The sequence below is a fragment of the Marmota marmota genome, unplaced genomic scaffold (genome assembly GCF_001458135.2).
Source record: "Marmota marmota marmota unplaced genomic scaffold, marMar, whole genome shotgun sequence".
In the NCBI taxonomy this organism is placed as follows: Eukaryota; Metazoa; Chordata; class Mammalia; order Rodentia; family Sciuridae; genus Marmota; species Marmota marmota.
The window spans coordinates 19,627,674-19,644,996 of NW_026000242.1; the positions used below are offsets into that span (position 1 = coordinate 19,627,674).

The window sequence follows — 17,323 nt, forward strand, 5'->3', positions numbered from 1 at the left end:
GGGGGGATGGTAGAGGATAGGAAAGGTAGCAGAATACAACAGTTACTAATAGGGCAGTATGTAAAAATGTGGATGTGTAACCAATGTGATTCTGCAATCTGTATTTGGGGTAAAATTGGGAGTTCATAACCAACTTGAATCTAATGTATGAAATATGATATGTCAAGAGCTTTATAATGTTTTGAACAACCAATAAAAAAAAATTAAAAAAAAAAGATTAAGACAAATTGTGCAATAAATAAATAAATAAATAAATGAAACAACTTTCTGTGAATTAAATCCTTTTAAAGTAATTATTTCTTTTATATGTGTAATTCTTTCTCAATTGGCTACTGGATCATGTAAATTCAATAAATAATATTACTATTTATAATTTCAAAAAAAAAAAGAATGTAAGAAATTAATTTCATGCTTGTTTAGAATTTGGAAAATGGAATTATAACCAAAATACTAGTTTTTCCCAAAACCTGTAAGTATAATAAAATATTTATTCAATAAGAATGTTATTAAATTCTATTTGGTGGGTGTGTGGGAGACCTTGCCTTTTGGTTTTATTTCCCCCATTCGGTTTCTCCCCACTGAAGTTAAATTTCTGTCTCTGGAGAATATCATGTAATCCCTTACCCATCCTCTCCTCTCCGAAGGGCACCAAGCCGATGGGTGCCAAAGTCAAAAGTTTTCTCGACCAATCCCCGAGGGACACAGTGTCCACTGGCCCGTTCCTGAGTTACCCAGCCAATCAGCACCTGCCATGTCGCCTAAACAATCCTTCTTAAGCAGAAGCTTGTAGGCTCAGGCTGCTTCTCTCTTCCTCTCCTTTTCTTCCCCTTGGGCAGCCCCACCGGCCCAATAAAATCTCTTGGTTGAATTTCCATCCCGGTGAGTCACTTGCCTTTAACTATTTACTGTCAGTAATATCTGCTATATAGGGTTAATTTACTAAAAACAGAAGAGTAAATTTCTGCACTTGAGAGTGTCAGAGACTTACATATCTTAGTATCTGTGCCCAGTGCCACCATAAACATGAGCATATGGGGGCAGAGGGAAAGGGATGTCATTGATAATAAAATAGAATGCTGAGCTCAAGTAGACCTTCCCCATACCTTGATGTTGTTACCCATCCAAAGGTAAATGACATATTATGTTTCCAAAAATAATAGTGTAACAGCAATAAAGCTGACATTGAATGACTCATATGTGCCAAGGCACTGCCATGACTATTTCAATGTTAATGAAAATATTAACAAGAATTATTCCCACACCAAAATTTTACTTTTATAGTTCTAACTATTATAACAGTAAAATTGGCAAAGCAATATGGTAGCTGTGTAAGATCCTCTGGTCTCCCTGCAGGCAAAATACAGAAAAAAATTAAATACCCTCTAGCATCAGTATAATTTAGTTGTTTGCTTTTAGATAAGTGTAAAAATCACTAATTTTGGAGGTCACACAGCTATGCAATATGTTAGCTTCCTACTAGTTTTTCAGCTTTGTAGATAACACCTGTGATCCTTTACTAAAAAAGGACTATTCCTCCCTGAGCATGCAGCCCTTGTTCATCATTTAAGGAATATCTGAAACTAGCATAAAATTGACTTAACCCAGATGCCATATAGTGCTGAAACAGAGGAAATGACTATAGGCAGAGAGAAAATGAATAGCATGCCTAGCATTTCTAGAAAGACAAGCACAAAGCCAGATTCAAAAGACTAGAATAAATATCTAATCCTTCAATGCCCAGAGGATGTCGAATGCCAAAAAACATTAAGAATTTAAGAAATCATTACCTCACCTAATAATCAAAATAAGGTGCCAGAAATTGACCAGAGAGTAATTCCTATGAGAGAACTCTCAGAGACTTTAAAACAGCTGTTTTAAGAAAAGTGAGCTTAAAAAAAGAAAGAAAGAAAAACATTTCAATACTCTTAACAGAAATTTAACAAGGAGATGCAAGAATTAAAAAATATCAACAAATCCTTGAGCTGAAAAATAAAGTGGAATATTTAAAACACAATAGAAGGCATCAGTGTGGTAGATCAAACAGGAAAAAGAATAAGTGAGCTATAAGACAGGCTATCTGAAAATACAGAGCTGAAAAAAGAAAAATTACTCTTATGAGGATTGTGGGACAGTATTGAGAGCAAATATTCAGGTTCTTGGGGTCCAAGAATGATTTGAGAATGCCAAAGAGTTAGAAAGCTTATTCAAAGAAATAATAACAGGGGCTGGAGATGTGGCTCAATCGGTAGCGCGCTCGCCTGGCATGCGTGCGGCCCGGGTTCGATCCTCAGCACCACATACAAAGATGTTGTGTCCGCCAAGAACTAAAAAATAAATAAATATTTAAAAAAAAAAATAAAAAAAAAGAAATAATAACAAAAAAATTCCTAGAGAAGGATATAAATATCCAGATATAGGAAGGTCAATGGTCACCAGTCAAATTTAATTCAACCAAAGCCACTGTAAGACATCTTATAATCAAACATCCAAAAGTGAAAGATTTTTGAGCCTACAAGGGAAGAGAAATAACACAGAAGGGTGTCCCAATTCACCTAATCACAGACTTCTTAGCAGAAATCTTACTGGTCAGTAGAGGATGGTCAGATTTTTACAGTACAGAACAACAACAACAATATATCAGTCAACTGAGAATACTATAACTGGAAAGGTTATCTTTTAGAAATGGAGATCATAGTATTTCCAGAAAAAGAACAGCTAAGAGAATATATCTCTACTAGATCTCTTCTAGAAGAAATGCTAAAGGAATTTCTTCAAATAAAGACATTAATGAGTAAGAAGAAAACATGGGAACATAAAAAAACTCACCGGCAAAGAAGATAAGGATGCTCTAATATTGTAAGTATTGTAAGTATGTTACATAAACCATTCATTAATTTTCAGTACTAAGACTAAAATAATTTAAGTTAAAACAATAATAACTACATTAATATGTTAAGAGGGAAAATAGATCAATTGAAATATCAAATATTTAAAATATAATGGAGTACAAGTATAATTTTAGTATATTTTCTCTTGTTCTTTGTTTTTTTCTCTTTATGATCATGCTATATTTCTATCCTCTCTCACTAGCTTTGTGTAACCAAAGGATGCCTTTCCTAAGCCTCAAGGTAACCACAATGCAAATATCTGTGATAAGCACAAAAAAAAAAGCAAGGAACAAAAAACCAACTACTAAAGTAAATAATCAACAAATAAAACCATTAAGAAACAAAGAACTAAATTAACTATAAATGGCTATAGTAAGGCCTTACTTATTTATAGTAAGACCTTGAATTCAAATGGATCTTCAAGTAAAAGACACAGAGAGACTGAATGGATGAATAAAGACCCACCTAATTATATATAATTTTCAAGAAACTCACTTCACTTCTCAGGACATAGAAGGATTGAAAGATTGAAATAAGATATTCCATCCAAATGGAATCCAAAAGAAAATAGGAGAAGCCATACTTACATCAGATAAAATAGACTTTGAATGAAAACCAGTAAAAAGAAGGTCACTGTAAAATTAAAAAGATGTCAATTCAGCAAGAGGAAATAATTCAAAGTATGTATCCAAATACATAAAGTAAATATTAATAGACCTAAAATGAGAGAGAGAATCTAATACAGTAGTAGTGGGGGATTTTAAAAACCCACTTTCAGCAATAGATAGGTCATTCGCATGGGAAATCAATAAAGAAACAGAATTATATTGCATCCTAGACCCAATGGACCAAAGAGATATCTACAGAATACCCACCCAATAGCTGTCAAATATACATTTTCTAATCAGCACATGAAATATTCTCCAGCATGGTTCATAAGTCTACAAAACAAGTCTAAACAAATTTAAATAAGTAAAATTTTATCAAGTATCTTTCCTGACCACAATGCAATAAAACTAGAATTCAATAACAATAAAAAGTGGAAATTATTCAAATATAAGAAAATTAAACATTATTTTTGGATCAAAGAAGAAAATAAGAAGGAAGTTAAATTTCTTAAAACAAATGAAAATGGAGACTAACATAGCCAAACATATGGGATGCAGCAAAAGCAGAACTAAGCAGTAAGGTTACATCAACAAAGTATATCTCAAATAACCTATCCCTATATCTATGAAACTGGACAAACATGAAGGAACTAAATGCAAAATTATTAGAACATAACTAAAAATCAGAGCAGAAATAAATTATATGAAGATCAAAAACAGTGCAAAAGATCAACAAAACAAAGAGTCAGTTTTTCAAAAAGATAAAATAGACAAATCTTTAACTAGTCTAAGAGAGACAAGACCCAGATGAAAAGAAGACATTACAACTGATACCTCAAAATTAAAAAGTATCATTAGAGATTAATATGAACAACTATATGTCTACAAATTTGATAACCTAGAAGAAATTGACACATTCCTACATTCTTACAACTAAGTGAGACTGAATCATGAAACAATAGAAAACCTAACCAGACCAATAACAAGCAAGAGGATGAATCAGTAATAGTCTCCCATCGAAGAAAAGCTCCAAAACAAAGGACTACCCTGCTGAATTCTACTAAACATTTAAAGAAGACCGATGCCAATTCTCCTTAAGTTATTCCAAAGAAACAGAAATGGAAGGAATTCTTCCAAACACATCCTACAAGATCAGCAAATAACCTGGTAACAAACCAGATAAGGGCAAGACAAAAAGAGAAAACTATAGCCTAATATCCTTAATGGACACAGATGCAAAAAGTTCTCAACAAAATACTAGCAAACTGAATCCAATAGTACAGTAAAAAGATTATGCACTAGGATCAAGTGGGATTTTCTCCAGGAATACAGGATGGTTCACCATATGCAAATCAATAAGTCTGTTACACCACATTAACAGAACAAAGGACAAAAACTATATTATCATCTTGATAGATTCAGAAAAAGAATTTGATAAAATTCAACATTCCTTCATTATAAAAATATTGACAAATTAGGCACACAAGGAATACATCTCAACATAATAAGTCACAATAGCTAATGTTATACAAAATGGGGAAAAGTTGAAAGAGTTCTAAGATCTGGAACAAGATAAAAATGTCCAAATGTCTACTTTCAACCAACATGCTATGCTGCTGAACATCCTAGCCAGAACAATCAGGCAAGAGAAAGAAAGAAAGAAAGGGCATCCAAATTGGAAGCCAAACTGTCACTATTTTCACCAAAACTATTAAAACTAATGAATAAATTCATTAAAGATGCAGGACACAAAATTAAGATACAAAAATTAGTGATGCTGCTATATGCCAATAGTGAATTATCCAAAATAAAAATTGTAGAAAGCTATTCCCTTTACTAAAACTACAAAATATGTGGGTGTTTATACAAACATGCAAAACACATATACCTAAGAATAAGTGTAACTAAAGACTTGAAAGATCTTTATAAAGAAAATTATAAAACATTTCATTATAAAGAAAACTGAAGAGGACACCAAAAAAGAGGAAAAACTGCCTGTATTCATAGATTGAAAGAATCAATATTGTTAAAATGTCCATACTACCCAAAGTAATCAATTAATACAATGCAATCCCTGTGAAAACACTAAGACATTCTTCCCAGAATTAGAAAAAAAAATCCTAAAATTTATATGGAACCAAATTGTCAAAATTATCTTGAGTAAACAAACAGGAGGTATTATAATACCTGACTTCAAAACATACTACAAAGCTACACCAGGGTAGTTCACAAAGCATGGTACTGGCAATAAAAACACACACAGACCAATGGAACAAAATAGAGTGTCTAAATTGGTATTTACAGCCAACTGATTTTTGACAAAGGTGCTAAAAGCATAATTTGGAGAAAAGTACCTGGAAAACTGGAAATCCACATGCAGAAGAATGAAACTAGACTTTTATCATTCACCAGTTACAAATATCAACTCAAAACTAATTAAAGACTCAAATATAAGATGTGAAACTATAAAACATTTAGAAGGAAATAATTCAGGACAATGGAATGGGCAAGGATTTTTTGAACAAGACCCCAAAAGCACAAAGAAAAAGCAAAAGCAAAAAGGTATAAATGGAATTACTTATAAACTAAAAAGCTTCCAATAGCAAAGAAACAAACAGAACCAAGAGATAACCTAGAGAATGAGAGAAAATATTTGAACCATTTTACAAGGAGATAATTTCTAGAACATATAAGTAACTCCTGAATCTAAGTAGCAACACAACCTGATTGAAAATGTGCAAGAGTCTTAAGTAGGTATTTGCCAAAAGACGACATACAAAAATAACCAGCAGATATATGCTCAACACCATCAATACATGGGAAAATGAAAAACAAAACTACAATGAGGTTATCACCTCATCCCAGCAAGACTATTATCAAAAAGACTAAAAATAACAAGTGCTGGTGAGGATGTGGAGAAAAGTAAACTCATGTACACTGTTGATAGGAATGTAGTTAGTAAAACCATTATGAAAAACATATGAAGGTTTCCCAAATATTAAAACTAAAACTTTGATATGATTTATTTATCCCACTAATTAGTAATATATCCAAGTAACTGAAATTAGTGTGTCAAAGAGACATCTATGCTCCCATGTTCATTACAATTGTACTCACAGTATCCAAGAAATGGAACTAATTTAAGTGTCCATCAATGGATGAATAAATAAAGAAAATGTGGTGCACACATACACAGTAGAAAACTATTCAACCATGAAAAAAACAGGATGAAATCCTGTCATTTGCAATAACATAGATAGTAATGGAGATCATTAAGTGCTCAGCCATAAAGAATGGAATTATGGCATTTGCTGGTAAATTTATAGAAATGGAGAATATCATCCTAAGTGAAATTAAGCCAAACTCAAGAACTCAAAAGTTGAATGTTTTCTCATATGCAGAAGCTAGAGCAAAATAAAAGAAAAAAGATTAGAAGGATAGGATATAATAAAGGTAAAGGAAGATCAGCAATATAAAGAAGATTAAGAGGTAGAGTGGAGGGATGGTATGTATGGTCAAGCAATGCAGAATTAATTCTTTAAAAAATCGTATGTGCATATATAAATATACCACAGGGAGTTTAACCTTTATGCAAAAATAAAAAGAACCAATCAAATATAAATAAGTAGACAAGCCTAAGGAAGTCTAGTAGAGGAAAGAGAACAGGGGAGAGGAGGAAGGACAGGGGAGAAAAGGGAGAAGGAAAAGGGGTATCACAAATTGAAACCACATTCTATACCTGTCTGAGTTTGTCAGGATGAATCCAACAATTATGTATAATTATAAAGCTCTAAGCAAGAAAATATCAAGGAAAAAACCTGGATTTCTATGTCCTTAATATGAAAATGTAAGTGTCCTATTATTCTGACTCACAAAAATGATTTTTAAAACTTATCAAAATTATATATTAAAAATTATTTAAAAATTCCTCTCCAAATCTATTGAGTTAGTGAAAAAATGACAAGACTAAAAATTTTTCTAACAATTATAGTCACTGCAATTACATTCAAAGAAAACTCAAGTCTGATCAGTCTAGACACAACCCCACTCGTGACACATACAAGTGTGTTGGAATAACTTTCAGTTTACAGCTAGCAGCTATGAGCAGCTCAGAGTGCTTGAAGAATCTACACTCCTTCAGGCCTGATAGAAATGCCTGCACAATGGGATGCTCTGCTCCAGCAAGCCGTTAGTGAAACCATATCCTTAGCACTTGTGGTTAGCGTTGCCAAGCTGCCAAGCCAGGAAACTGATAGCCAGGAGCTTCAACAAAGAACTCCTAACATAGAAACCCCCTCCCCTAGGGACAAAGACCCTTCCTGATGATAGCAATATTTAGAGCATCCTCAGTGTGGTTATATTACGCATCAGATGATTGGCTTATGGATACTATCTTCCTTGTGTATGATGGATGGGCACGCCCCACTCGAACCCTATAACAATTGTATGCATTCCAAAAATAAACTGAGCTACTGGACGACGACCTGAGGTAGGTCTCCAGCCAGTTCTCTCACCAGCTCCCAAGTCTGTGTGTTGATTCCGCGTCTCTACCATCCCGTGACAAGGTAGCCGAGCAACTAATTGACCAGAACCACAGCACAAGTGTATTATAAAATATTGTGCATTTAAACACAATAGAAAAACACTAAAATAATGCTTATCTAGAACTCATGTTAATTATTCAAGTAATGATCATTATTCTTCCTAGAGAATTAATTTAAAACTCTCTGTTCCTCTGCAGTTGAAAACTCCCTTATTGTATAATTTAATTAGATTTTTGAAGTGACCCAACATATTAATCTAGGCTTGGATCTGTATAGAAATGTGTTCTTTTACCTAATTAGGATAAGCACTTTTGTTAATTACATCTTTAAGATAAACACTAGAAAAAACTATGCTACTCCTCTAGATTCATTATTTAGTTAACAAAGAGATATTAAATTTCCAGAATATAGAAAGACCCCATAACAATTCTGCCTCAATATTATCTTTTAGATGAGAAATAACAATAGTTAATATTTGTAGGGTATTTAACATATGGTAGGCACAGTTCTAAGTGCTTTCTTTACAAGTATTAACTCTAGTTGTTATAACAATCTATTTTCTCTATTTCACAGAGCCAGTAACTAGGCAAAGAGCTAATTATCATGTGCAAAGTGGAATTTTTAGACTAGGTAGTACAGTTCATTAGTCCATGCTTTACAAATTTAGACTTAATGGTAAAAATAATTTATTTCTGTTCTATTTTACTAACTTTTGTATTTTATCTGACCAGTATGTTTTTTAAATGAATAATGATAAATTATACTAAACTAAAAATTATATTATAAGTATGTGTGTGGGGGAGATACTGAGGATTGAACCCAGGGTCACTCTATCTCTGAGTTATACCCCTAGATCTTTTTTATTTTGTGATAGGGTCTTGCAAAGTTGTTGAGGCTGGACTTGAACTTATGATCCTTCAAAGTTTATTTTATAAATGGACTTTGATTTCAATCTCTATACTTCTTGTCTCATTTATTTTCTACTGTTTCATTTTAAAATAGAGTTCTTCCAGGACCTCCTTGCTTTGAGGGTCTGGGCTGAGAAATCAGCTAAGATCTGAATGGGTTTCCCCCTATATGTTATCTGATACTTCTCTCTCACAGCCTTTAAAAATCCTAACCTTATTCTGTATATTAGGCATTTTTGGTGTGGGTCTGTTGTAATTTTGTACATTTTGGTGTCCTGTAAGCCTCTTATATTTGATTTTTCATTTCATTTTTCAGGTTTGGGAAATTTCTGATATTATTTCATTGAAAAGATTTTCATTCCTTTGGTTTGTATCTTCACACCTTCCTCTATCCTGATAAGTATTAAATGTGGTCCTTTCATGTTATCACATAATTCTTGGAAGTTCTGTTTATGGTTTCTTACTATCTTCTCTGTGTAGTCAACTTGATTTTCAAGATTATACATTTGACTTTGTTGCCTATGGGTCTGACTTCCAAGTAGTTTATTCTGTTGGTTGTACTTTCCATTGAACTTTTAATTTTTTTTATCTTTTCATTTTGAGGATTTCTGCTTGATTTATTTTCATAATCTGTAACTCTTTTTTTAAAAAGAGAGAGAGAAAGAGAGAGAAGAGAGAGGGAGAGAGAGAGAGAATTTTTTAATATTTATTTTTTTTTTAGTTTTTGGTGGACACAACATCTTTATTTTATTTTTATGTGGTGCTGAGGATTAAACCCAGCACCCTGCGCACACCAGGCAAGCGACATCCCCAGCCCAAATAATCTCTAACTCTTTATTGAAGTTTACTTTCACCACCTGAAATTTATCTTTGATTTCACTCCTTATATTTTATATCCAGCAAAATTAAGCTTCAGATTTGAAGATGAAATAAAACCTTTCATGATAAACAAAAGTTAAAAGAATTTGCAACTAGAAATCCTGGACTATAGAACATTCTCAGCAAAATATTCCATGAGGAGGAAATGAAAAAAAAAATAGTGAAAACCAGCAAAGGAAGGAATTAAAATTCAAGAAATTAAATTACAATTAAAGGAATTACTAAAGAAAAGTCAATCAAAGGAGAAATAAAATAAATTAAAAACTAGAAATAAACCCAAATGACTGGGAATACAAATCACATCTCAATAATAACCTTGAACATTAATGGCCTAAACTCACCAATCAAAATATACAGAGAGGCAGACTGGATTTAAAAAAAAAAAAAAAACAACAACAATATGCTGTCTCCAAGAGACTTATCTCACAAAGACATTCACAGACTAAAGGTGAAATGATGGGAAAAAACATCACTCACGAGGATAGTGTAAATAAGCAGGGATTTCTATCCTCATATCAGAGTGGACTCTAAGCCAATGTTAATGAGAAGGGACAAAGAAGGACATTTCATACTGCCTAAAGGAATTATACATCAACAAGATATAACAATCCTAACTATCTATACCCCAAACAATGGAGCATCTACATACATCAAACCAACCTTTCTCAATTTCAAGAATCAAATAAACCACACACAATACTATGCCTCTGTCACCAATGGATAGTTCCTCCAATCAAAAACTAAAAAGCTATAGAAGTAAAAAATACAATTGATAATTTAGATTTAACAGACATACATAGAATATTTCGTCCATCAATAACTAAATACACTTTCTTCTCAGCAGCACATGAATCCTTCCTTAATATAGACCATGTTATGTAAGCTATCACAAATGTTGACATACAATTGTAATATTACCTTAATATATTTTAGCATCTGTAGGCTTATTTTGATAGCTCCCTTTCCATTGATATTAACTTTTGTGTTCTTTCTTTTTTCTGGATTAGATTTGTTTATTTTTTTAATCAAATTTTAGCTGTATTAGTTCTCCTCTACTAATATATTTCTGCTCCTACTCTTATTTTTCCTTCCTACTACATAATTTGAAAATAAGTTATTATTCTAGCTTCACTTTGATACAAGTACTTTAAGTTATGAAAGTTCACCTGAGTACTGTTTTTAACCCAGAAATCCTCATATTTTAAGCTTTTTTAAAAATCACTTAGTTCAAAGCACTTTTTATTTATTTTTCTTATGCTTTCTTCCTTGACTTCTGAGATAATTATAGGTATGTCATATAATTTTGAAATAGTTGACATGGGGGTGAGGTCCTATATATCTTAAGGTGATTGGTTTCTAATGTAATAAGTCATACATAAAACACAATCTACATGATTTCAAAATTTAAAAAGTAATGGAAATGCTTTTTATATTGATTGCATTGGTTACATTCATGTCAAAACTGATCAAATTGCAAACTTCAAATATGTGCATTTTATTGTAGTTCAATTTTATCTCAATAAAGGTATGGGAAAAAAAGAAGTTTATCTTGGGAATGAATTTATAATCTTTTTCATTTTGTAATTCTTTGACTTCTGTGTAGCTTCATATGAAGAAAAAACTATTAAATTGGAATGGTAACTATTCAAGTGGTGTCTAAAAAGAGCCTTCTTGTAATAAGAAAAAATGCAAATAGAGCAAAATTGATCTTTTTTACGTACACCATTTTTGTGAACTCACATATTAAATATTTCATGAGCTGCTTCTGAACAAGGTAATAGTTTCCTCATTTTTGTTACCACAAAATTTGAAAATATGAAAAGCTATGGATACAAAGTGATATTTCTGATAAACTAGGGAGGATTATCATCATCATTATTTAAAAATATGTATTAAAATAATATTATAATTAATAATAATATATTATTATTATTTAAAAATAATACTATTATTATTAAAAAACCACTTCAACAGAGAGGAAGGTAAGTCTATGTAGAGGGAAATATAAGAATAAAAATCTGAAAAAGAGCCTGGTCTTTTAAAAATAAAGGAACAAAATAGCAACAAAAACACTGGACATATGGTACACAGAGGACCAAAAGAAGACAGTCAACCTGACTGGGATGAGACCATCAATGTTCATGCTAAATATGTGACCCTTTGTTTTATTCCTAAGTAATCAAAAGACCTTTCAAAAAGATGCATTAGATGATCCAGAAAGAAAATTAAGAAGAATGTGGAGGATAAACTGAAAAGCGGTGGCTCCCAGATTTATCAAAGGACACATGTCTAGTTTAGTAGAAACAATAGAAGCCAAACTAGTCAAACATCAATGGGTCTAGAAAATTACTCCAAAATCTACTTTTATCCTGCCTTTCAATATTTTGTTTTAGCTTGCAATTCCTACCACTTGAGAATGACTACTCATGTGGAAAGTCTACTGACCTCTTCCATGGTGTTTCCCCCAAAATAAAATCTTTCAGCAACATACACTATAATCTGTGCTTCTGCACACGTGTTTACCACAATGTTTTTTTTGATATTGTACGCCACCCTTTTCCTCTGTATGTAGGACTAGAGTAGTGAGGGAGTATGTCCTGACATAAATCAAACAACAGAAGATGAATAATAGGTTATTATCTATATTCAAAATGAGGGTTTGTGCAAAGGCAGAGAATTTGAGTCATTATTCTTGGGCTGGGTTTTAGAAGGCAAATAATTTACATTTGAAATCCTATTCACGGTCTTCTTTGTGTTAAAAAAAATTCTCAGAATTACAAAGGTGGTATATATGTGTGTTAACAGTGGGCTAGGATGGGACAGCAATAAAATCAGATAAAAGAAGCAGGTAGAGCAAGGAAGACTAAACTCATCATCCCACAAAACTTCACACAATGGACGATTTAGGAAGTTATGGAAAGCAGGCTGTGCCTTGCTCCCAGTTACTCCATGATGTATAGAATGGCAAGTTTCTGTGCCTAAATCCAAGTTACTCCATTTTGTAAAGCAGTAGTTTGCCGTAAGCTACTCCAATTTGAGTACAAGTGTAAAGGTAGAATGACTCTATAACTCCTGTGCACAAGTAAACAACCACTATCTGCCCAGCACAACCATAAGGCACAGATTGACAAATAACTTACACATGCTAACTTATCAAGCTCAATCAAGGAGTACTTAGACACAAACTGAAACTGCCATCTGTCTGTCCAGACCCTCTGCTTTGACAACTGCAGAAGTAGTCCCTTAAAATCCTTATCTAACTATCTACAGTAACTCTGATTTTGCATTCATCTCTCCATCAATGCTCATAGCCCAGTACCCTACAGCTGTCTTAACCCTTTACCTTTTTGACTCACTGTCTCTCCCTCCCGCCCCTCTGAAGTTTGATGTGTTGAGTGAACTTGTGATTGCCCAGCTTATGACTATCAGATAACCTGTGAGTATTCTATGAACTGCCACCACTAAAATTTATGTAGCCTGTGAATTTATTATTATCCAATAAATTCTAACATGATGGAAAGACACAAAGATGTTTGGTCTATGTTAATGACATAACTCACTAACCACAGAAGTGCCACAACTTCAAAGAATATAGTCCAAAGGGAAGTGACTTAGTTAAAAAAAAAAAATCACACACTAATTTGGGCTGCTCCTTGCAAAATCTCATTACTGTATTCTTGTGAAAAATAGACATAAAAGTTGTTTTTGAAGTCAGATCTAATATGTCATTAAAAACAACAAGGCCAACAACAAGGCCACGGCAAATTCAGGTATGGAAATAGAAAAAACTTAAAGGAAGTAAGGCAACAAAGCTATGCAGGAGTCTTCAATCTCACCCAAACTCTAAAAATTGGAACAAACAATTTACTTATATTTCAGGAAGAAGAAAATTTTCCATAGATATCTATTTATTGTATATTAGATCTGTAACATGTAACATTAGTTCTTTGAAATAATCAGGATAACTTTTACCATTAGTTTGCTATTTAAAAAGAAGTACATAATTATTTAAATCATTCAATTACCATCTTATTTTTTTACCTAGAGACAGAAAATAATATATTATTCTCAGAAAAAATAGCCATTTATATAATAAGCATACACATAATTTATATATGTGGATGTATATGTTTATGCATTTCAAGTATTGCATAAACCTTGAAAATTAGAAAAAAATTCAGTTACTTTTTTTTTTTTTTTTAATGATTTGGAACTGGGCTTAGAAACTGTAAAAAGAAGCTAAGTCCCGGTAAAATAAATATTACCAACTATTAACACAAGAAATGAAATGTTAAAGGAGAAGACTGAAAACCTGTATGAATTTGGTTACAAAAAGATGGAATAAATACTATTAACTATAATATGAATTGATATGAAGAAAGATCAAAGGCATCACTTAAGAGGAATATATGAAATGTTATCCTTACAGTATTTGGGCAGAAGAAGAGAGCACAGGTTTAGGAAGCTGGGAAAAAAGGATGTGCAGAAAAATAAAAGAAAAAATAATCAGAATATTCCATTACTAACCTGGTTTAGTTTCTTCCACAGATTGAGGACAGGAGAAAGTTCATTAGACCAGATTTCTCTATCAAATTTGCAACCAGCTGTTACTGATCTGCCCAGGATCCTCAGCTGTGAAATAACCTGAATGAAAAAAATTAGTAGCAATAAACAGAAATAATTGCAACAGAAAGAAACAATACCAGCACAAAACCAAGCATATTTATTTTATAAAAATGATCGATTATGTTGTAAGCAGGTTTTAATATTATTGTCTCTGTACAATTGGCTTCATATTTTACTGATTTTATTTTTAGTAGTTAAAAAATGTAAAGTGAAGGGAAACCAGTATAAAATTATAATTGCAATGTCTCTTATTTGCAAAGCTGCTGCTTTATGCAGAAAGATCTCATTATCCATTATTAATAACCTGAGCTTTATTTGCTAATTTTAAAAATCTGTCTTTTTTGTTAAGTTTCATGATTTCCAAAATGCCAACATGGTTTTTTAAAAAATATAAAATGATAGGAAAGATAGTAAATAGCATAGTAAACATTATATAAAATGGTAAACCAATTTTAAGTAATTTCTGGTTGGTAAAAATTATTCATAAATCCAAGTTCTAATGCCCTACTAATTTTAGGTTGTCATTTCAATGTTTCATCTACACACAGGACTTCAATGAAAGACGTATAGTTCAGTTAATGAAAATGAAGAAAGGTAAATAATTATTCCTTATTTTGGATTTTTGGTTCCATATATACTATTATCAGCTTCTCTATCATTCTCATTAAAAGCAATTAACACAGTGGCTTTTTCTAAAATAGAATTAAATAGCTCCCATTTTAAGAGCATTTATTAACCTCCTTATTCATTTGTTAAAAATTATCTGAAATATTATCAAGTATGCTGAATCCTAGATCACAGATAGTGTAGTGTATGAAAGAAAGAAAGAAGAGAAGAGAAAAGAAAACAAAGGAAGAAAGAAAAGAAAGAATTGCTGATTGCTTTTTATAATATTTTAATTAAATATTAAAATTCCCACTACCCGGTCCACCACTTTGACACCCAGCTTGGCACTTAGCACTCAGAGCTTGGCAAGAGATTGACCCCAGGAGGCCAGTATCCAAGAGCAAAAGAAGTGGCCAAGGATAAGCTCCCCATCCCACAAGTGGAACTCTGGGGAGATTCCTGGGGTACAGTCTCCCAACATAGATTGGCATCTAATGGGCTCTAGAGATGCATTGTTAATTCAACATGCATAAAGCACATGGAACCTCACTAAACCTAAGCCCCATTCCCAGAAATTCCACCTTGGGAACTCCTTTAACAGAACCCAGCAAACACCCTGGAAGTGGAGCTAACAGATTATCCCATTCCATCCCACACTACTCTACCAAGAAGGGAAGTTAAAAAGTCTTAAACTCCAAATTGCAACTCAGTAAGTAACACAATAAAAAGGAAGAACTCAACAGCCCATGGCTCACACTCCTACACTCATTCATACCTTAAAAAGAAATGAAAAGAAAATCACTAGAGCACAGATAAGAAACATGTTTCTCACTATTTTGTCCACCATAATGAAAACGACTTCTTAACTTTCACCATGATTTTTCTTTTCTTTTGAATGTGTACCAACTTATTCAAGAACAATTATACATATGCATATGTTATGTTTGTCTTCTCATTTCTAGCCTCTTTTTTTTTTTAAAAGTTATTTTTCCTTGTTCTTTTTTTTTACCATACAATTTATTTTTATTTTTTTTAGTCATACATGACAGCAGAATGTATTTTGACATACAATACATACATGGAATGTACATACATCAATCATATTGTCTATTCTATTCTGCTACTCTACCTATCCTCCCTACTCCACCCCTCCTCTCCCATCCTTTCTCTCTATCCAATCTAGTGTGACACATATTTTTTTCTTTTTCTCGTCACAACATCATATATGTATTTTGTATAACAATGAGGTTCTCCTTCCATCTTCCGTGCAACTCCCTTTCTCCCTCTTTTTCCCTCCCACCTCTCTTCCCTATTTAGTGGTAGTCTTCTTCTCATGCTCTTCCTCCCTATCCCATTTTGAATTACCCCCCTTATATCAGAGAAGACATTCGGCATTTGTTTTTTAGGGATTGGCTAATTTACTTAGCATAATCTGCTCTAATGCCATCCATTTGCCTGCAAATGCCATGATCTTGTTATATTTTAGTGCTAATATTCCATTGTGTATAAATGCCACATTTTTTTAATCCATTCATCTATTGAAGGGCATCTAGGTTGGTTCCACATTCTAGCTATTGTGAATTGTGCTGCTATAAACGTTGATGTGGCTGTGTCCCTGTAGTATACTCTTTTTAGGTCTTTTGGGTACAGTCTGAGAAGGGGAATAGCTGGGTCAAATGGTGGTTCCATTCCCAGCTTTCCAAGGAATCTCTATACTGCTTTCCAAATTGGCTGCACCAATTCGCAGTCCCACCAGCAATGTATGAATGTACCTCCCCCCGCCCAGCACTTATTGTTGTTTGACTTCATAATGGCTGCCATTCTTATTGGAGTGAGATGGTATCTTACAGTAGTTTTAATTTGCATTTCTCTGATTGCTAGAGATGGTGAGCATTTTTTCATGTATTTGTTGATTGATTGTATATCCTCTTCTGAGAAGTTTCTGTTCAAGTCCTTGGCCCATCTGTTGATTGGGTTATTTGCTTTTTTGTTGTTTAACTTTTTGAGTTCTTTGTATACTCTAGAGATTAGAGCTCTATCTGATGTTTGAGGGGTAAAAATTTGTTCCCAGGATGTAGGCTCCCTATACACCTCACATATTATTTCTCTTGCTGAGAAAAAACTTTTTAGTTTGAATTCATCCCATTTGCTGATTCTTGGTTTTAACTCTTGTGCTATAGGTGTCTTATTAAGAAATTTGGGGCCTGCCCCCACGTGATGAAGATTAGGGCCAACTTTATCTTCTATTAGATGCAGAGTCTCTG

At 32.9% G+C, this 17,323-nt stretch overlaps 1 protein-coding gene across 3 annotated transcripts in view; it reads right to left on the reverse strand.

Annotated features, from left to right (window-relative positions):
* The window catches only part of LOC125613920 (cytoplasmic dynein 2 heavy chain 1-like), a 121,011-nt gene that overhangs the window by 60,936 nt on the left and 42,752 nt on the right, over nucleotides 1-17,323 (reverse strand). For all 3 annotated transcript variants that reach the window (XM_048795762.1, XM_048795763.1, XM_048795764.1), the window contains one exon: nucleotides 14,355-14,471. In XM_048795762.1, the coding sequence (XP_048651719.1) occupies nucleotides 14,355-14,471 (117 nt within the window). The remainder of the gene's footprint in view (nucleotides 1-14,354; nucleotides 14,472-17,323) is intronic.